General features: G+C 33.9%; 2 protein-coding genes across 3 annotated transcripts; both read left to right on the top strand.

Annotated features, from left to right (window-relative positions):
- Positions 1-5,951: 5,951 nt before the first annotated feature.
- Positions 5,952-12,588, top strand: LOC127813664 (uncharacterized). 2 transcript variants are annotated; one of them, XM_052354758.1, is made up of 2 exons: positions 5,952-6,551; positions 11,925-12,588. In XM_052354758.1, the coding sequence occupies exons 1-2, from the start codon at positions 6,077-6,079 to the stop codon at positions 12,356-12,358; spliced, it is 909 nt and encodes a 302-aa protein (XP_052210718.1). In that variant the 5' UTR covers positions 5,952-6,076; the 3' UTR covers positions 12,359-12,588. The 2 variants fall into 2 exon arrangements, with proteins under 2 accessions (XP_052210718.1, XP_052210717.1); XM_052354757.1 differs by having other exon boundaries at positions 5,954-6,551; positions 11,922-12,588.
- Positions 12,589-15,110: 2,522 nt separating this feature from the next.
- On the top strand, positions 15,111-20,135 carry LOC127812769 (U-box domain-containing protein 35-like). The gene is made up of 10 exons (XM_052353296.1): positions 15,111-15,273; positions 15,534-15,658; positions 15,793-15,914; positions 16,190-16,389; positions 16,485-16,548; positions 16,693-16,951; positions 17,343-17,444; positions 17,534-17,962; positions 18,825-19,571; positions 19,773-20,135. Exons 1-10 carry the CDS (start codon positions 15,111-15,113, stop codon positions 19,845-19,847), a joined length of 2,286 nt encoding a protein of 761 aa, XP_052209256.1. The 3' UTR covers positions 19,848-20,135.
- Positions 20,136-21,424: the final 1,289 nt, after the last annotated feature.

The following is a 21,424-nucleotide window of genomic DNA, read 5'->3' as shown; positions in this document are numbered from 1 at the left end:
TTTCGTTTTAATTGCCACCTTTCTTTCTTTTCCTTCTACTTCTTCATTTTATATATTAGCAAAATATTTGACGGTTAAGACAAATTTGAACTCCACCGGACTCACAAAACAGTAAAAGGCAAACATTACGGGTCTGTTCACTTTGTCATTTTTAGACTCTTTTTTTATTTTTTTAAAATATAAAAAAAATGTTACACAAAACTAAAAATAATTTTTTTTGGGGATTATTTTCATCATAAATATGCTCATTTAAAATTGTTATTCATTGTTTTGGCCAGAGTTCTTAACAGTAGTTGCCGCCATCACCATCACTAGCCGTCGCTCCCATCACCGTTACTAGCTGTTTAAAGATAAATTAATTGTCTTCTAAAGGGGATTTGCTCCTTTACTTTTTATTTTGTTTACTTTCTTTTTTAAGTACACGAGTCAGCGTTGCAATTACTTTACCTATTTTTTCATTTGAAGTTTCTCTGAGACAAAATTGTCTTTTCCTGACAACATGCGCTATTACCGGAGAAAACAGTGTAATGGTGATAAGTGGTAACATTCCATTTTGATAGTGTGGCGTTACCATTTTATGACTTAACTTATTATGTGTTTAGATTTTAAGTATCTGAGATTTGACCACCACCCATTTTCATTTAATTTGGGATTTTTTCAAATCATAATGCATTTTCATTTTATTTCATAGTAGATCTTGCAACCTTTCCATGCTACAAGCCCTCTAACTAGTATAAATGCATATCCACTAGTGAATTTCAACTCATTTGTATTTAAAATTTAATTAACATCCCAATAGCATTCAAGTAGGAAATTCTCAGGGTATAGATTGAGCGATCAAATAAGTAATATGTTAGTGTCAATTCGGTGGATTGTGAGTTTGATTTTTATCATGTATAAGGGTCAAAGGTCCAATTTGTGATTTATTTTCCTTAACATAATCGAATGAACGAACACCGAAAGCTGCACAAAAGCGATCATCCCAAGTAAGAAACTTACAATAAATAAACTCATAACCTATAGCTCCATATAAATATCTCAATAATCTAGATAGAACATTCCAAAGCTCAATACTAGGATTATGAGAATATCTACTCAATCTTCCAACTCTATATCAGGATGAGTATTGTTCAAATACATCAAACTATCAATTATTTGTGCTTATTTATTTTGTTCCACAACATTACCATTATTTTTCTCTAAATGCACCTTAGAATCAAAAGGAGTAAATGAAGTTGTGGAATCAAAATTTTCAAATTTCTTTTAACATTTTTTCAATAAAATGTGATTGAGATAAGGTTATGAAATTATTATTTCCCAATATGTTGATGCCTAAGATAATATTAGCATCCCTAAAATCTTTCACATCAAATTTTGATGCCAAAACTTTTTTAGTGTCTAACACAATATCAAGATTAGTTCAAAAAATGAGTAAATCATCAATAAGTAAATAATAACAATACCATCACTAGAGGACTTGTGATAAACACATTTGTCTGTGTTATTTATAACAAAATTATGAAATAGACTGACACTATCAAAATTTTCATACAATTGTTTAGGTGTTTGTTTTAATTCATATAAAGATTTAATTAGTTTACATACTTTATGCTCTTGTCTGTTCTAGAACTACATGTCCTTCAAGTTGTACTATAGAATTTTTTTTTTCTAAATCACCATTTAAAAAGACGATGTTTACATCTATTTAATACACAACAAGTTTATAAATAGATGCGATAGTAAATATCATTCTGATAGATGTGATTCTAGTAATCAAATAATATGTATCAAAATAGTCAATATTATGTTTTTTGCGCCTTTAACCACCAATCTCACCTTGTATTTATTATTGTTACTGGCTTCAATTTTATTTTAAACACCCTTTTATGATGTATGGGTTTTACATTAGCATGCAAATCTATGTATGATTAGCAAAAATGGATTCTAATTCATTATCAATAGCTTCTTTCCAAAATGGTTCATAAATAGAAGTTATTACATCATGATAAGTTGAAGGATTATTTTCCATGAGATACACATAAAAGTCTTTGCCAAAATTATTTTATTTCCTCATTTTCCTACTTCTTCTTGGTTCATTATCACTACTTAATTATGTCATGTGAATCATTTCTAGCATGTTTACTGTCATGTTTAAATAATCTATTGTTCATATGAAATATGCTTTCAAAGAAACAAACATTTCTAGATTCAATAATTGTCTTTGATTTCTCCCGGACATAGCTCCATTGGCAAAGAAAGGTCTCGCAAAATACTTGGTTGGGGTGATGCTCGTGGAGTCCTCAGTTGGTAAAGGGATCAAGCCCTGCCTAGTGGAAGCATATCTTGATTTATATCCCTAACGAAGTTCTTGGAACGAGACAGTTAGGGCACTCATGATGGGGCATCATCCAAAAAAAAAAATAATAATAATAATTATCTTTGATTTTAAAACATCACTTTTGATAACAAGAAAGTGATAGCAAGGACTTTATAAGCATAACCAATGAACACACTCACATGTCTTTGAGCCTAATTTTTTCCTTTTAGGTTCAAGTAATATTATTATAGCTAAACACTCTCACACTTTCAAAGTTCAACAGACGTTTTACTAATTATTTTATGAGATACTCGATTTTGTTTATGACGAGATGAAAGTGTCGTCCCCCCCCCCCTCCCCCCCCAAAGTTTAAAAATAAGCCATAACTTATTAACATTGTATTCATAATTTCTTTTAAAATTTTATTTTTCCTTTCAAATATTCCATTAGACTCATGGGGTAAGGTAGAGTAGTTTCATGTATCATCCCTTATTTTTCCCAAAACTCAATAAAATGGTTAAAATCATATTCTGCACCTCTATTAATTCCAAGTCTCTTTATTTTCTTATTTTATTAATTCTCAATCTCAATTTTTTACTATATAAACATTTCTAAAGTAAGAGCTTTAGTTCTTAATAAATATAATTTTGCATTCCTAAAGTAGTCTTTTTACATTATGAATAAGTGTGTGGTTTCTTAGTTATTTTAATATTTGAAAATATTTGGCATGCATTTATATCATCATTAGTAATTGAAATTAAACCCAACTTTTTCATCTTCTTTATATAGCCAAAAATTAAATGTCTAAGCCTACCATGCCATAAACTAAGAGAATCAACCTTATAAACATAAGAAAAAGGTGCATCATTATTAGCATTACCAATTACATTGAGAACACATAACCAGATATCCCTTACCAACAAAGGCATCATTCTTTGTTAACATCACCATACCACCATCCAAGAGTACTTTAACTCTTATATTTCCAAGCAATATTGTTTAGACATCAGATTGTACTTTATGGATGTAACATGATAAATGCTCAAAAACAAAAAACTTTAGATTTTAGGGTTTAAGAAGTATTTACCCTTTACCTAGAATTGGTATGATCTATAATTTCCCATATACACTAGGTTAATGCCTTCTCTTATACTTGTGTAAAAGGAAAATTCATATCAATTAGCACAAATGCGCCTCATTGCACCTAATCAATCACCTATCCTTTCACTTCAATTATCATGTTCACTTAGGAAATGATAGCAGTGATCACTTCATCATCCTCCACCACATTTGCTTTGGTCTTTGAGCCCTCCTAATTTTGGGTGCAAAAGGTGAAATTCATCACCTTAAGGGCCCCCACACATTGTCTCACACACATGGGAGGGGTTAATCACGAAACACGACGGCCCCCAAGGTAGGAGATACAGTACATAGTGCCCACAAAGAACCATCCCCACAAGAGAATGAAATTTCCATATTGCAGCTGCCATGCCATGACTCGGACCTGCATCCTTGGGTGCAATCTTTTACTCTGTGAACCATCCGTGCTATGCCCATGGGGGCATTGAGCCCTCCTAATTTTGATTGTTCTTTTTGTTGTTCCTTTGTGATACCTACAAACAACAGCATAATGTCCATGTTTACTGCATACAACACATTCCCGCTTTTTCTTTTGTATTTGTGAATTATTATTCACTGGATTAATCTTATTAGGCTTATGTTTACAATTGTTATTAGGCAAAAAAGAATACTTATTCAATTTAGTCTTGACTAGATTAGCCATAGAGAGTAACTCTTACCCTTTAGAATCTTATTTAAAAGTCCATCCTTTTCTTCAATTTGTATAGGTACTATGGTTTGTTGTTAAATCATAACCTCTTTTTTTTTTTTGTCTACAATTCAACATAAAATCATTCAAAGATTCAATTAATTTTTCAATTAAACATTGAATAGTAAAAATTTCAGGCAAAACAACACCTCTCATCGATAATATATTTAAGTAGCAATAGTTTTTTTTTTTTATCATTCATTCTAAATGATAAAAAAAAATTATAAGCCATAAATTTCCTTGTCCCTTCATCCTCAAAAATATATTTTCCAAGTAGTATATTCTGCAATTCTTTTGCATGTTCATAGTTACAATATGCATCATATTATTCATTCAAAACTGCATTTGACATATTTGATCAACTTTTTCTCAATCGATATTGTTGTGGTTAAGATATAATAATAAATTTATAACTGCGAAAGAGAGTTTGTCTTTAATCTCTAATTTTTGAAAAATTTGTAAAATGAAAGACGGTTAAGGACACGGAGTGTTTTTTATGCGAACCCTCCAATCCTTAAGTTAGTCTCTGCCAAAAAGTATATAAAATCAAGAGAAATATAGTTTGAGTTGTGTTGTAGTCATATCTCAATTGGGAATATTATTTTTTTTGTTTATAGAGATTGAAATTGACAGTTGAAAGAGTATTTACATTTTTCAAGATCATCTACTTCGGATTTCTAAGTAGAGGCATTAAAAGCAAGTTTACATGACCTTAAACTCTCGAGAGTAACTAAGAGAGTCTCTTGGGAAGGTCTCCTAGAAGTGGTCTCTAGAAGAGTTTTCTAAAAATTATTTTATCTAAATTTTCAAGCTTTCTTTCTAGGGATTCTTCTGCTTGGGTCTATCTTGGGTTTTTTTTTTGGAGGCAAAAGAATATATTTTTCCTTCCCATTTTCTTTGTCAAGTGGTTACTTAGTCACAACATAAGAGATTTTCATAAATTTTAAAGAATATTATATTTTTGTTTTCGTATCTTAAAATAATTCGTATTTATGCTAGATTATTAATTCCAATCACATAGGAATTCGGATTAATTATACTAATAATCACTCAACTTTGTATTCTATTATTGTTAGATTACTGAACTTTGAAATATTACCTATTAGTCACTAATATTTTAAAACTGTTACTGTTTAATCACTAAACTTTAAAATATTACCTACTAGTTACTAATATTTCAAAATTGTTTCTCATACGTTACTCGTGAATTTAAAGTTCAGTGACTAACGAGTGACGGGTAAGAAACGATTTTGAAATATTAATGACTAATAGGTAACATTTTAAAGTTCAGTAACTAAGTAGTAACAATTTTGAAATATTAGCTACTAATATGTAACATTTCAAAATTCAGTGACCAAACAATAATATAATACAAAATTGAGTGATTATTAATGTAATTAACCTTAGGAATCGTACATGATTTCATCTCATCTAAGGAATTTATTTATTTTTTATTTTACTAGTCACATGATTACTTATTAAAACTCAATAACTTAAATAATAAACATAACAAAATAAAATAAAAACACTAATAACTGAAAAAATTACTATTATATCTGGACACTATAATCTTTTTCAAGTTTCAAAAAGTAATGGTTTAACGTTATTTCTTTTTTACAACTAATCAACACACATAACAAATTAACCCCAAATGAAAATAAATGTACAAAAAGTAAATTTATAGAATCCATAAAAGAAATAAAAATATTAAAAATAAATCACATGAGAATTCGTTAAAATAAGCAAACTACAAAAGATGAAGGTGAAAGTTTTTTAGAGTTCATTTTTCCCTTCCATTTTAAATGAAAATAAATTATACAAAATAAAAACTGTAGCTTATTTTCGAGTCTTCGACGACCGACAGCGCCTTGGCTTTTCCGGCTCAGATCGACGGCCACTGTATCAAAAGGAAGAAGAAGGAAATCACGGCGATGGAGGCGCCGGCGCCGGAGGAGGGCTCCTCCCGCCGTACTCGTTCTCAAGTAGCCCCGGACTGGAGCGCTCGCGAATCTCTCATCCTCGTGAACGAGATCGCCGCCATCGAAGGCGAGTGCGGCAGGACGCTCTCCTCTTTCCAGAAGTGGAAGATCATCGCAGGAAACTGCAACGCCCTAGACGTCAGCCGCACCTTGGACCAGTGCCGCCGGAAGTGGGACTCCCTCCTCTCTCTCTTCAACAACGTCAAGCGCTCCGAATCCACGCTCGGAAAATCTTACTGCGCTCTGGACAACCACGCAAGGAGGCAGGTTTTTGGCTTTGTTCCCGAGGATATTGATTCTGAGGTTTATAAAGCCATCGACGATCATTTGAAAGCAGACGAAGAATCGGATACTGATCCGGATAATGATCCTGAAGCTGTTGCTGATGCGGTTTCTCATGTTCTGCCCCTTTTGCCCGACTCCTCTGGTATGAATTGCATGAATCATAGGTCTGCAAACTGATTTGCTTAGCTAAATAATTATCATATATGTATATAGGTGTGTACTTTTTGTAGTGTTACCATTAAATTTCAATTTTCCTCTTATAGGATTTCTTCCTATTTCTCGGAAACCCAACTGATGATTTGGATGCGATCTCGGTATTAGTTTAATTGCGTATTCTTTCCTTGCGTGCTTTACTTTTCTGCTACTTTTAATTTTGGCTTATGGTGATTCACTTAAAATGTCCGACAATAGTATAGGATATTACATTTGTGTTGTTGCTAATATACATGGAACTTGTAGAGTTGGCTTCTTTTGTTCATTTTAAACCAAGCTACATACTCTCTCCTTAACCGTTTTAGAGTTTCTTTTGATGCTACCTCGTTTTGTATTTCCTGGATGTTACAGGCGTTTGTTGTTTAGCCTCTCTCCTAGAGCATTAGTGGTTCCTGCTTGTTTTGTTCATGGAGAATCCACAAAATGGGTTGGAAATGTTGGAGTGAAGTGAGAGTGGAGAGAAAGGAGAGAGCAAGGGGTTGTTCAGTTGTGGAAAACAGTTCTAGTTATTCAGAAAATTACTCCACTCAAAACAGTAAACTATAAAACTTGTTCAAGTACAAAAATTTTCCAAATGGAAAATGGAGATTTGGAAAACATGGTTTTCCAAAATTGAACAAAACTTGGAAAACTACTCAAATGAGTTATCTAAGTTTTCCTTATTAATTTGGATATTTGGAAAACGTGGTTTTCCAAAAAATTTCCCCAAATGATTCTCATCTCCTTCTCCGACACATGTTACACAAAAGAAATTAAAGCATCTCTTTCTTTTGAACATATGTTCTAATTTTCTATATTGGAAATTAGTTTCTAGATTTCTATCATTTGAACACGTTTTCCAAATTTTCTATAGCAAATGAAAACTAGAGATTTGATAGAAAATTGGAAATCATTTTAAAATTTCAAATTTTAAAATGTTATTTGTCTTTCCAAATCTTAATTGTATTCCCACTAGAGGCTTTTATGGAGCTCATAGAACTTTAATGACAAGTAATTACCATATAAAGTGCCTCTATCCACCATCACTACAACTTAAAGACCCAATGTTCCTTCTCTAGAGAGAATTGCTTCAAAATGAGAGAATTTTCCATCTTTGACATTTTATGTTCCTAGGAGTTAGGTAGTAGCTTTTCCTTTTCTTTTCTTTTTTTTCTGTTTGCCGGTAACTTTTCACCATGAATGTTGGAATTAGATGTGTTAAGGTTTGCACGCATCCAAAGACATGCTCCTCCATTCCTAAATTTAGCCTTAAATGCTGGTAGATGGAAATTTTTTTATGTAATATTCTCCATGTTAATTCTTCCAAATGCAAAGTACCTATATTGGGGAAGTGACAAGAACAATTGCAAATATGCCTCTTGAAGACGATAACATACTTAAAATAATTTTCAGTTCTCGAACTCCAGCAACCAAACAACTAGAAAATGAACTTGGCATGGCCCACTAAATCAAGATGTGGATAAGGATCTGAAACTTCTTGTTAACCTTGTAATTTTAACATGATGATTCATTATCTCCTCTACTTTATTGTACTTACACTGCCAATTCGTAAGTATTTTATCCCTTGGAGCTAAATTATAAATGTTCGAACAACCTTGAAGGCTGTTTATGAAGAAATTTTGGAATATACCATGCACATTGACTTTCTGTTTACTAATCAAAGGAGGAAAGAAGATGAGCATTGACATCCCAAATTTTCCTTCTAGGAAAACCCATCTCTGCATCCCATCAAAGTGCTCATAACTGGTACTACAAACCTTTCATGAACGGTATCATGTTCTTCCCACCTTTTTCTTCTTTAATTTTAAGTAGCCATTCACAAGTATCTATTTCTCTAGTCTGAGGTCACTTGACTTAGGACCATGTCCCTTTACCTCAAAATCTTACTTGGTTCTTTCTTTTAATATATTGAGTCTTTCCTTTAGTTTGGGTGAATGCTCGATCAAGGCTCCTTGACACTTGGAATCCTTGAGTAGGTGCTCCAAAGTGTTTGCTTCTTCTGGCCTACTTGTGGATTGATGGTCAAATAATAAACCGCTATCTTCCTTCCATCCGGGGACTTTAGCTCATGACTTGTTCAATGGACAGATCATCCAAGCAGTCACCGCATATGCTGGCTTACAAACATTCTGGTACCTTCTCTAACCAATTTCTGGATTTTATGTAGTGGATACACAACCTTCCCCTACTTCTTACAAGAAGTTGTTATGGCCTATAAAAGGATAAGTAAGGAGGTCAAACCACATTCATCCTATTGTCAATTTTCAGAAGTTTTGTCTACAACTTCCTCGGACTACTTCAATTGCTTTGTACCCGCTTTACCTATGGCAGCTCCACATCTTTGATTAGTAATATCCCAGCTCCAAACTCCCATTTCCAAGAGAACCTCTTCAACAACAAGCATCTTCTTTATTTGCATGTTGGAAAGCCTGCTACAATCTCTCAGAAATTATCTGCCACTTCCGGCTTTTGGTATGAAGAGTTAAACATGTAGAGGATAGATCATATATATGTTATAATCTATACCATTTTGGTCGAGTTGTTTAGTTGGAAAGGATGTTGCAATCTATAAAACACGACTAGCTTGTCTTATTGCTCCTTGGTATGTTATATTTGAAGGGCTGTTATCACTTATCTTCTAATGGCTTAGACTCTACGTTGAACTTTCTAGATCAAGTTTATCAATCATCACAGTTTGGTTTGGGAGGTTAATCTCTACTTACAATGTTATGGATTTTGGTGACATTGAGCTATGAAACATGGAGTCTTCTTTCTCCATATGTACTTGTGCCTATTGGATATGACATGGTAAGGATGTGGGATATATTTGGCATTATTTGAATTGATCACTTGGATCTTGTATCTTTTAATGACATTTGGAGAATTGAAGCCACATTTAACAGAATTAAAATTTTGAGGCCTTCAAGATCGGTTTGGTTTTATCACAGAAAAAACTAGCTTAAAAACCCAGTTGAATGAGGTATAATGGCCTTAAAAATGATATGACCATAAATTATAAATAGAGATAGTTGAAAAACTAGAATTCATTAGATAGCATCACCTAGTAGGATTAAGACTTAGGATTGTTTTTGTTATTGTACAAAAGCTATGGTGTAGTGCTTTTGGTAACAGTTAAAAGGTAGCCATTTCTGTAAGAATGTGGTCTAGAAAACTAGTACAACAGCTGTAACAAGTGTATTATTATACCTTATGAAAAGAGTTACATGAAAATGTAAAATATATTTCTCTTTTTTTGAAAAAAGCAAAAAAAAAAAAAAGTGTATTTTTTTACTTTTTAAGCTTTTTGCACTTTTTTAGTCTGAGAACTTTGTTTATTTTAAGCAAAAAAAATAATAATAATAAAATAAAGGAAACAGAAGAAGAAATAAACTGGGAACCAAATAACTTTAGTTTCTTTTAAGCCAAAAAGTATTAAAATTGCTTAAAAAAGGTTGTTGTCAAATGGATCCTCAATAAATGAGATAGAAGAACCTCGTTTTTCCTTAAATCATGTTTAATTTGAAGTGTATTCTGAAGTTATAACATCCTATTATTTTCCCATATAGTACGATACACATTATGCCTAAATGTTCACAACATGCCCATATACTTGTGGTCATGATTCACAAGGTCTTAATTTTATGCAATCTTTGGTATTACAAGAAGCATTGCAGCCAGTCGAAACAATCACAACAATGGAATGTCTGGAATAATGTAGATCCAATTATGCAACTAGCAATGAGATTTAAACAAGATCATAGATTTAGCATGCACTATCTTTTTTATCAAAATTCAGGGCTTCTTATTGTGATGTGATGATTGTTATTGCAATTCTTGTGATTTATATGAGAAGAAAAAAAAAAGCCCCTGAAATGGAGTTCATTTTTTAGTTCCTCATCAGGATTTTCTAGATTTTTCGGGGGATTCTAGTACTCCCATTTGGGGGACTTCTTGCACAAAAGAATAGAAAGTCCTTGAGTAACTTGTCCTTTTGCCTGCTTGAACTTGTGCAAAGTGTCACATTGAATCATACATTGCAGTGACAGTGATTATGTTGGATCAACCCATTTGTGACACATTGATGTTGAACTATATCAACGCTAAAAGTGCTTATTCATACTTTGATAATTTTTACTTTTAGGAGCAACAAGAATTGACTCAGCGGGTTTCTGATTATTTTCTCTTGTTATTCTGTGTATCCTTTTGATGGTTCTACTATTGTATATGTTTGGGAGTTGTTCCATTGCTTTGGAATAGCAAAGAACTATAGAAGTATAAAAATCTCATAGATGGCACTTTTGAGACTTTGAGTTTGTTCCCCATTTCATTTATTTTTTAAAGTTTACTTTTACTCCCATTTAATATATTTGTTCTTGTAGTTTTAGACTTGTCCACTGCTTGATAGCACATACTTAGCTTCTTGTACACAAATAATATTAAAGTATTGCTTCTGGTATGTAAATATTTCTGCTTTTGAATGCCAAACGACATCAATAATTGATAGAAAGTAGATATTTGCTAAGACGTCCTCAGGATTCTTATGAATCTGGCTTAAGCTATTATTCAGGTTTGTGTAAAGAGGTGCTTTTAACGATAGTGACTGCTACTACATCGATGTCAAACAATATCTCATCCCTTTTTTCTCTGGACACATTGATCCAGCATAAATCCTGAGCATGCTATTGCTCTTACATCTGCTACGAGTCTGCTTTCTCAATTCACTTTCTATTTTCCTATTTGAAACAAAGAACCATGTACTTCAGTTTTCTTACTCCCCTTAGCTCCGTAAAACATCGTATCCTTCCTCTTTTTTATTTTTGCATGTGTATGTTGCTTTTCATTCTGCTGTTACTTGCAACTGTTTAATCTCTTAATTGGAATAAATATTACCTGGACTATGGAGCAAGAGAAGATTATGGCTTGGCCGTTGGTCTTGCATTTTTAATTTGGCCAAACTGCCTAACTATAAGTATAATGAATACCACTCCAAGTACTTGAAGTGCGGAAACTCTTTAGGTGATGAGCAATATGCAGCATAAGCTCCAAGTACTTGAAATCTGGCTTCACGAAGTGGTTTTAAGTTCACGTAGCTCCTTGTTTCCATCAATTTACTGAATACCACCTGAGATTAGTTTCTGTAGTGATTTGGTTGAACACTTATGTTAGCTTTAGCTATCATTGTTGAAACACACCATTTGGGCTGTTGATGTGATTAAAACCCAAATGATTGAACTAAAATAAGCTTTGTATCAAAACCGAATGCGCTTAATAGCTGTCTTTCTACTTCTCATTACAATAGTAGGCTTTAAGAAGAGGAGGAGCGACTTAACACGTAGGAGACACATCGTGAAGGAAAGGGTGACGCCGACGCCGACACCGACGCCGCCTCAGAAACGCTCCAGAGACAAACAAGTTGTTCCTGAGCAAAGCAGCGAAGAGGAAAAGGTGAAGCCTCCAAAACATGGGAAATGCGAGCAGATAAGGGTTGAGAACAATGACGTAGAAGAGAAGGAGCAGGCAATAGCTGCAGAACTGCTTGAAAACGTGGAGCAAATCACTGCCACACTTAGAGGAAACCTTGACGATGGTTTGGACTTTGTGTCGGCCAATCTCAGAAATGCTGAGGCCTCTGAGATGGCTTTCAGAAGACGTCAAGGCGACCAACTTATTACGCGGCTTGTTAATCTGTCAGACACACTGGCCCAGTTGTGTGATCTAGTCCAAGGATGTCATTAGTTCTCAATGAGTAGTACGTAGAAGTAACTAGTAATAATTCAATGGTGATTACAGTGGTAGTGTGTTCTTTTGTAGTTTTCTAAACTCCGTTTTCCTACCTTTGTCCTTTGGTACTTGGATTAATGTAAAATATTTAGGGCACGTTTGGAGCAATATAAATTCAGTTTTAATCGATATAAGAGGTAAGGCCAACTCAGGAGATCGATCCTCCACCTAGTTGGTAACCTTCATTAGTCGGCTCTATCAAAAAATAAAAAAAGTTTTTCACTAACTACACTAAGTTTATACCATCAGTATTAATTTTTATCACAAACCTATATATTTTTACTTTCAACGTTGCTAGCAAGCTATGATTTGAGCATTTTTAAATGTGCGTATATAAGTTCTATTACAAAAAATTATATATAAGAAAGTGTTATTAAAGGCTTATATAATGTATTTTTAATTTTACCTCTTTTTATCTAAACCGTAGATTTAATTATTATAATGTATTTATTTAATAAAATGACAGCATTGATCACCTTGCTTCTTTTATTTTCTACTAGTTCTTCACCATCGCACACGGAAAATAAATTCACAAACGAAGACATAAAAAATATATGAACTTTCAATAAATATTGGAAACACCACAATTTAGTTTTATTAAATTATAAATATCATAAAAAATGAAATTTATAATAAAATTAAATATTATAAATTTTTAAAAACTTATTTGAATAGAACGTTTGTAGTTGAGTTTGTTTGTTCTCCTTTCTTATCATATATTAGTATTTTTAAATCAGTTCAGCTTGTAACTCTTGATATAATTACATATAACCGAATACTGATTTTTCAAATAAAGTCCTACATTCAATAATGATTGCCCTTGACTTTTGTTGATGGTCACAGCGTAGAATACAATCAAAGAAATTTGTCTTTTCTGAAACTTGAACGACAATCTTGAATCCGATGGAGCCAATGACATCTTTGGAATGAAAACCTTGCATCCTAATACACACTTTCTAATTTTTAATAACAGATAATAGAGCAATCTATGTGCGAAAATCGAACAATCCAGAATCTAAATATTGCATAATATGTTTTCAGAGGGATTCAATATGTAACACGTTTTTAACTAGAAGGAATATTACTTCCTAAAAAAAAAACTAAAGACAGTTTTTGGCATGTGCAATAATATTGAAAATATAGATTTTAATTTATACTATTGAAATTTAATTTATGTAATAATAACAAAACATTGAAAATACTGAAAATATTAAAAAATATGGACGATTTTTTATAACTTAATTAATAGTTTAAGTTGTTTATTCATATTTCTCATAAATAATATTTATTTTTGATTGATTGAGGGATTAATTGATGAGAATATATGATAAAAAATATTTATTTTTGATTAATTAATTACATTGAAAAATCCATTGGTTATTGCTGATGCATGTTTTTCAATTTTCAATATCAAATAATAGAATAGTTTATACGCAAAAATCGAACAGTCCATGATCTGAATATTGCATAACACGTTTTCAGAGGGATTTAATAACACATTTTTAACTAGAAGGAATATTATTTTCTAAAAAAAAGAAAAACTAAAGGTAGTTTTTTGGCAGAAAATTGTGTGCAATAATATTGAAAATATGGATTTTGATTTATATTATTGTAATTTAATTTATGCAATAATAAAAAATCATTGAAAATATTGAAAACATTAAAAAATATAAACGATTTTTTATGACTTAATTAATAGTTTAAATTGTCTATTTATATTTTTAAGAAATAATATTTATTTTTGATTGATTGAGGGATTAATTGATGAGAAGATATGATATAAAATATTTATTTTTGATTAATTAATAACATTGGAAAACTCATTGGTTATTGCTGATCTTGATACACACTTTTCAATTTTCAATATCAGATAATAGAGCAGTCTATGCGCGAAAATCGAATAGTTCAAAATTTGAATGTTGCATAACATATCTTCAAAGCGATTCAATAACACGTTTTTAACTGAATAGAATATTACTTCTTGAAAAAAAAAAAACTAAAGATAACTTTTTTGCAGAAAACTGTGTGCAATAATATTAAAAATATGAATTTTGATTTATATTATTGAAATTTAATTTATACAATAATAGCAAAATATTGAAAATATAAAAAAATATGAACGATTTTTTATCACTTAATTAATAGTTTAAGTTGTCTATTCATATTTTTTAAAAATAATATTTATTTTTAATTAATTAAGGGATTAATTGATGAGAAGATATGATAGAAAATATTTATTTTTGATTAATTAATAATACTGGAAAACTAATGCAAATTTCATGCAAATTTTAGAGGTAGTTTTTGGGTGAGAAACTGATTGCAACAACTCTATTACTTTAATATATATTAAGATTTGTATAAAAGTTTTCATATTTGTTCTTTTCTTTCAAGCCGCTGCTTGATGGCATCTAACAAAATCTCTGAAAAAATATATGCTTTCAAGGGAGTCAAAGCTGAAACTGATGACTGCCCGCAAATGATGGAGATGCCTCAAGATTTTGATGGAGAGAGGTCAAATAGAGTTAGCTAATTTAGAGTGGGATTCTAGGATTCAGCTTTCTTTTCTTTTTTCTTTTTTCTTTTCTTATCAAATAATCAAATCCCTCCGGAGAGGCTTTCTATGAATTTTTCGAGAAATTTTTTTCATAATCTCGGTGGAAGGAATGCAGATTGAGGAAGAAATTGATTGATTAATTAAGAAAGAAAGATGTGGTTTCCCAAGAACGAAGAAAAGAAGGAGACGATACACAGGTTGGTAGCAGTGGCCATAAGCAGGAACAAAGGCAGCTACAGAGCTCTGAAATGGGCTACAGAACACCTTCTCAACAGGGGTCAAACTGTGGTTTTGGTTCATGTCAATGTTTCTCCAAGTAATATTATATTATTCTCTTCTCCTCCTCTTGCTCTCTTCCTTTTTTCTTTCTGTTTTTGGGCTCTTCCCAATCCAATCCCCCTGTCCCTAGCTGTTTGTATTATTTGCAAACGAGAATTTCTTCACAAATTTATTTTTATTCTTGAACAAAGAGTGTTGGCAGAATAGCGTGACAGTGATATTTTTATATATAATTATATAAAATATCTTTAATACATTAATAAAACTCATAATTATAAAAATATCAATATCACATAGCTTTAGACACTCCGACATACCATGTTTGTTTTGTGGGTGCAGAGTCCAGCCACATTTCTGACGCCAATGATGAACTCAACAGGGAACTCTTCCTTCCTTTCCGCTGCCTCTGCACACGTAGAGATGTTGGTATTTCTATCCATTCCAAGCTCCATTTCTTTCTGTCAAATTATACGTTTAATTTTATCACCGTAACTAGTAGGCAATACCCACCACAATCATCATCTTCTTTCGGAATCTAACCAAATGTTTGAGACAGATCAAATGCCAAGATGTGGTGCTGGAGGATACTGATGTTGTCAAAGCATTAGTCGCCTATGTTGTGCAGTCAGCTACAGAGATTTTGGTCCTCGGTGCCCATTCCAAGAATGCGCTTCTCAAGTACGTATGGACCATTGTTTTTTGTTGTTTCCTTAGTAAAAGGGATAAGTTTGGGTTCCACGTAAAAAAAAGGAGCAGCCCAGCCAGTGCACCGGTGGCGGTGGCTGCCCTTGGAACCACCAAAAGTACCCCCAGATTAGGTTCCAGTGGCATCAACAGCAACAATGTTTTGGCCTTAACTTTATGGAATAATGCGCTTATATATACACAACATGAATTCGAAAGTTTGGAAGACATTCCAGCTCTAAGTTTTGGATAGAGTTATTATGGTGCAGGAAATGGAAAACAACAGATATTCCACTGAGTGTTACAAAAGCAACACCAGATTTTTGTACTGTATATGTCGTCTCCAAAGGAAAGATATCCTCAAGATCTGCACTTCGTCCTGCCCCGCTTCGTAACCATGCTCTGAATCAACGCAGCATCAGATCAAATCACTCTGAGACACCAAAACACTCCAGAATTTGTACAACAGGTTAATTATCTTTCTTTTTTTTTTGCTTATATCCCGCAGTCAATAATGAAGCTAGCTAGCTAATTCCGTGATATTACTATTTGTATCTTCTGTAGAAGCTCCAAGGCTACTGCCCCCTTCTTCACATTACATGCAGCATGAGATGGATTGGATCATCAAGTAAGTCAAAACCGTGTAACAATCCATAAGATAACAAGAAGTTTCAGTTTTATATGGTCTATTTTGAGTTTTGTAATTGACTTTTGGGGGTGGGGGGGGGGGTGCTGATTTGAATAATGTTACTAATATCATAAATATATATAGGTCACCATTCACTCACAGGAGAGGCCCAACTGGGAAATCTTATCCAGACCTCTCCACACCAGAATCAGACACATCCTTTGCCAGTTCTGGCACACCAAGTGTTGATCAAATGACGAATCCTCATTCATTCTCTGACAATACCCATAGCTTTGAGTCCCAGCAGCTTGGACACAAATCGGTTGATACAACAAGTACACCACCACCTGAATACTCCTCAAGCTCCCAAGATAGTGACAACTCATATTCATCACAGACAATGGTAAGGAATATATATATGTGTGTGTGCGTTTGTGGATTCTTCAAGTATTCGGGGTATATAGCAAAATTACAAGGAACACTAATACAAAAGCGCTGAGGACACTGTTAGGTAACATTAACTGTTCCATAGATCATCTTTCAAATAATTAATTCTACCACCACCAAGATAACTTGAATGTCAGCAACATTAACCTTCCAGATCTCAGTAAAGAATAGAAGTACCGATAATATGAAAGTGGATGAAGCATTTATTTTTGTAAACTTATATTATATGCATGTGGGGATAGAGATATATGCACATTAGTTCCTCAACGACACATCAAACTATTATACAATTGGAACAATAACATATGGAGACTAAAAAATACCATGCTGAGATGTAAATTTAACAGGATGATGCTGAGGCGGAGATGAGGAAGCTAAAGCTTGAGCTCAAGAAAACAATGGACATGTACTGCACAGCCTGCAAAGAAGCATTTGAGGCAAAAGAAAAGGTATATATGAATTAAAGAACACATAAATTTTGTTCTGTGATTTTTTATCATTCACAGTGGGTTAATTCTAAGTTAATGTTGCGTTGTAGGCGAATGAGCTACAGCGATGGAAAATGGAAGAACAGCAGGAACTAGAACGGGTGAGACTGTCCGAAGAAGCAGCATTGGAAATTGTAGGAAAGGAAAGGGAGAAGTCCAGGGCAGCCCTTGAGGCTGCTGAAGCAGCTCAGAGAATTGCAGAACTGGAAGCAAGGAAGAGGATTGATGCAGAAAGGAGAGCACTCAAAGAAGCAGAAGAGAAGAATAAGGTGCTGCATAAACTGGCAGAATTAGAAGTTAGATACAGGAAGTACACGATTGAAGAGATAGAGGCTGCAACCAATTACTTCTCGCTATCTCGTAAGATTGGAGAAGGAGGTTATGGCCCGGTCTTTAAGTGTTACCTTGATCACACGGAAGTTGCAGTCAAGGTTCTTCGTCCAGATGCAGCTCAAGGAAGATCGCAGTTCCAGCAAGAGGTAAGATGGAGAATTTCAATTCATGTGTTACAGAAGTTATAAATACCGAGCAAAGCAATTAGTCCGGCTATCAACAGAGGGTGAGCCCTGGTTGGTACGTAACAAATGGTAAGGTTCCTGTGTCGTGATTGAGTTGCAAAACAAGAGTAAGGCTGCCTGTAAAATTGACCCTCCCTCAACTACAAATTAACCAGGGAGTCTCGTGCAACGAGACACCCTTTTAGTCAAGTTATCAACAGAATATGAAGATTTGAAAAGACCCCACCCCTGCGGCACACCAACACTAGTTTCAAGAGTATAACCAATAAAAACCAGGTAAAGTTTTGAGTTCTCTAGAGAATAAATCTTCCAAATGCACATCCACATCATCATCTGCCTCAGTTAGGCTTAGTTCCATCCTACAAGAAAATATGTAAAGCACTAAGCCGTTTGAAAATAGCTTTCAAAATTTTCGTTTGCCTGTCTAAATATGTTACAAACAATAGAAGCCAAATAGGAATTCTGGCCTGAGTTCACTGAAGGCAAATAAAACCCAGCTTTCCCTTTCTCTTTTGGTTCTTTATATCATTATCATTAACTCTTTTTTAGGTCTTTTCTCTACAAAACAACATTGAAGTTTCCACTTCAAGTCTGCCTTCTACCAGTTTATCTTGCAATTCTTCACATCAATGACTATTCCAATACAAGCAGTGGTATATGTTTACTTAAAAAGAGCATTCCAATGTGCAAAGCTCCTCGCCTGTAGATTTCCACAACTAAAACCCATGCAAAAGAGCAACCTTAACATTACTACCAATGCTCACCTTCCTTGGTATGTGTTTTTTACTTTTCTTATTTGACTAAACTCCAATAATCATCACAGGTTGAAGTACTGAGCACTGTACGCCATCCCAACATGGTTCTCCTTCTGGGAGCCTGCCCAGAGTATGGGTGCCTAGTCTATGAGTACATGTCCAATGGCAGCTTAGAAGACCGTCTCTTCCGCCATGGAAACACCCCACCTCTGTCCTGGCAGCAAAGGTTCCGAATTGCAGCTGAAATTGGCACTGCCCTACTATTTCTCCACCAGACCAAACCAGAACCTCTAGTGCACCGTGACCTAAAACCTGCTAACATCTTACTTGACCGCAACTATGTTAGCAAGATCAGTGATGTCGGCTTGGCCAGGCTCGTCCCCCCATCAGTAGCCGAAAATGTCACCCAGTATCGAATGACATCAGCTGCTGGAACTTTCTGCTATATAGATCCGGAGTATCAACAAACAGGAATGCTCGGTGTAAAATCTGACATATATTCACTTGGGATCATGTTTCTTCAGATAATAACAGCCAAACCGCCAATGGGATTGACCCACCATGTTGGACTGGCCATTGAGAAGGGGACTTTTACTAAGATGCTGGATCCAGAAGTACCTGATTGGCCTGTTGAAGAGGCCCTATCATTTGCCAATATTGCTCTCAAGTGTTCAGAGCTAAGACGGAAAGACAGACCAGATCTCAACAAGGTTATCATGCCAGAGCTTGAAAGATTGAGAGCATTTGCGGAGGAAAGCATGGTGTTTGATTGCGTTTCAGTCTCAGACAATCAGAGCCAATTTTCCATGTCTCAAGTAAGTAGAGAGAGTACATCAGCTTAATTGATAAACCACTGACTAGCTTTTATATATATATGCTGCCAAACTTCTTTAAACTGCACATTCACCCACTTGCCCAATACAAAATCCTCCATTGCTTATGCTTAATTAGCATTAATTTGAATATACTATCAGAGTAAGGCCTGATAAAGTTAATTCCACATGGTTACTTTGAAGGATGAATTCAGTTGCTCAACGCCCGTGCAATCCGGACAAGGTAGCTCCAAGAGCAACTTGACCTCAAGTGGTTGACCACACAGCACATGCATACATACATGGCCAACGATGGAGATTTGGCAAGAGAAAAGCAGACAGTTTTATGGATTTCTACAATAAGTCCAGTTAATGTTTTGTGCAAGCTTCTTCAACCTAGCCAGCCTGCCTGCCTGTATATATAGAAGCAAGATATTTGGAAACCAATTTTCCGAGGTTTCTTTTCTTTTCTTTGTATATATCCAGTAGCTGCTCTCTGATCGCTGCTGGTTAAAAGATGAGTATGAACACATTTATACAGTTCATAGCAAATGCTTTCCAAAACTAAGTCGGAGAAAGGAATTAAAATGAAGAGGAATTTTAGGCAAATTTGGCATTGCATGATGCAGGAACAAGTCTCTTATGAACACATTTATACAGTTCGTAGCAAATGCTACTCAGTTGAATATTATACTAATTTCAACTCAGATACATTACAGAATATATAAAATATAAGGATAATTCCAAAAATATTAAACATTAAGTATACTTTCTAAATTCTAAGCTTCTTTTCTATTCCAATGCTTCTACCATATTTTCAAGGTTGACTTCTTGTTCTTTCAAAAGACTGATCACAAATTACTTCTCAACATCTTGGCCAAACTGTAACTGTCCTACCTTAAGAAGATTAACAAAGGGCCCAACACAAGGCTTATTGTCTTTAATCACTCAAACTCAAAAGAAGAAACATCCAGATTCTAGGCTTAATATACACCCATGAGTTTGAACTTTAATTTGAAGTCAAGCACCTAAACCTGAAATTTCACATATTTGGTTCTAACAGCACTTCTGATAACAACTATACAAAATTCTAAACTAATTGTCATCGGCACATTTCCAAATTATCTTAACCACACCTAATGCATTCTTTTATAGGTGAGTGTCACACAATCTTATTACAGATTATCTTTTTTCTAGTTGTCTTATCACATATGGCTGCACATGAGGCCTGCTATGTTGCCCACTGGCGGGCAACATAGCAGGTCCCCCGCCAGTGAGGGGGGCGCGGGCCCCATGCTAGCGGGCAACATAGCAGGCCTGGGCTGCACATATCTATCATAATATCTCCATATCAGTTACACTCATATTCTATTTTTTCCATGCTCTCACCAATTCCATTGTAACATATTCTTTGGAATTGCAAATTCTTTGGATTATAAAACATTGGTGTTTCATTGAAGGCAATGGGTATTTCATAAAGTTCATGCAATAATGACAACATAGACATAAAAGATAAGTTTATTATTTATACGAAATTTTTTTGACATAGAACATACTTGACATTACCCTCACGTTTTATACACATATATATAATTCATGCATAAAACTTTTCACTTTGCGAGGTTCAAGATGATTATTTTTGTATGTAATCTTATCTTTGATTTACAAATATATATATATATATGATACACGACATGAAATGCACAATTAATTTGTAATACCATGCTCGTATGAATGTCAATTGCAATTTTGGCTTCAACCGATATTATATTATCTTGAAAATAGAAATTTAATAATATAACAACAATTATAATTTTTAATTTAACATAATTATAGGCTTTCAGTCATCTTTATAT

This window comes from Diospyros lotus, chromosome 11 (genome assembly GCF_014633365.1).
Source record: "Diospyros lotus cultivar Yz01 chromosome 11, ASM1463336v1, whole genome shotgun sequence".
Classification (NCBI taxonomy): Eukaryota; Viridiplantae; Streptophyta; class Magnoliopsida; order Ericales; family Ebenaceae; genus Diospyros; species Diospyros lotus.
Note: the sequence above shows the minus strand (reverse complement) of the source record. Positions and strands in the feature narration are given on the sequence as shown.

What these genes read in the sequence shown, in the direction of transcription:
- LOC127812769 (XM_052353296.1), top strand. Translation starts at nt 15,111, where the DNA reads ATGTGGTTTCCCAAGAACGAAGAAAAGAAGGAGACGATACACAGGTTG. An exon ending in GCCTCTGCACACGTAGAGAT is followed by an intron (nt 15,659 to 15,792) that starts GTTGGTATTTCT and finishes TGTTTGAGACAG; the next exon opens with ATCAAATGCCAAGATGTGGT. An exon ending in GCCAATTTTCCATGTCTCAA is followed by an intron (nt 19,572 to 19,772) that starts GTAAGTAGAGAG and finishes GTTACTTTGAAG; the next exon opens with GATGAATTCAGTTGCTCAAC.
- LOC127813664 (XM_052354757.1), top strand. Translation starts at nt 6,077, where the DNA reads ATGGAGGCGCCGGCGCCGGAGGAGGGCTCCTCCCGCCGTACTCGTTCT. An exon ending in CCTTTTGCCCGACTCCTCTG is followed by an intron (nt 6,552 to 11,921) that starts GTATGAATTGCA and finishes TCATTACAATAG; the next exon opens with TAGGCTTTAAGAAGAGGAGG.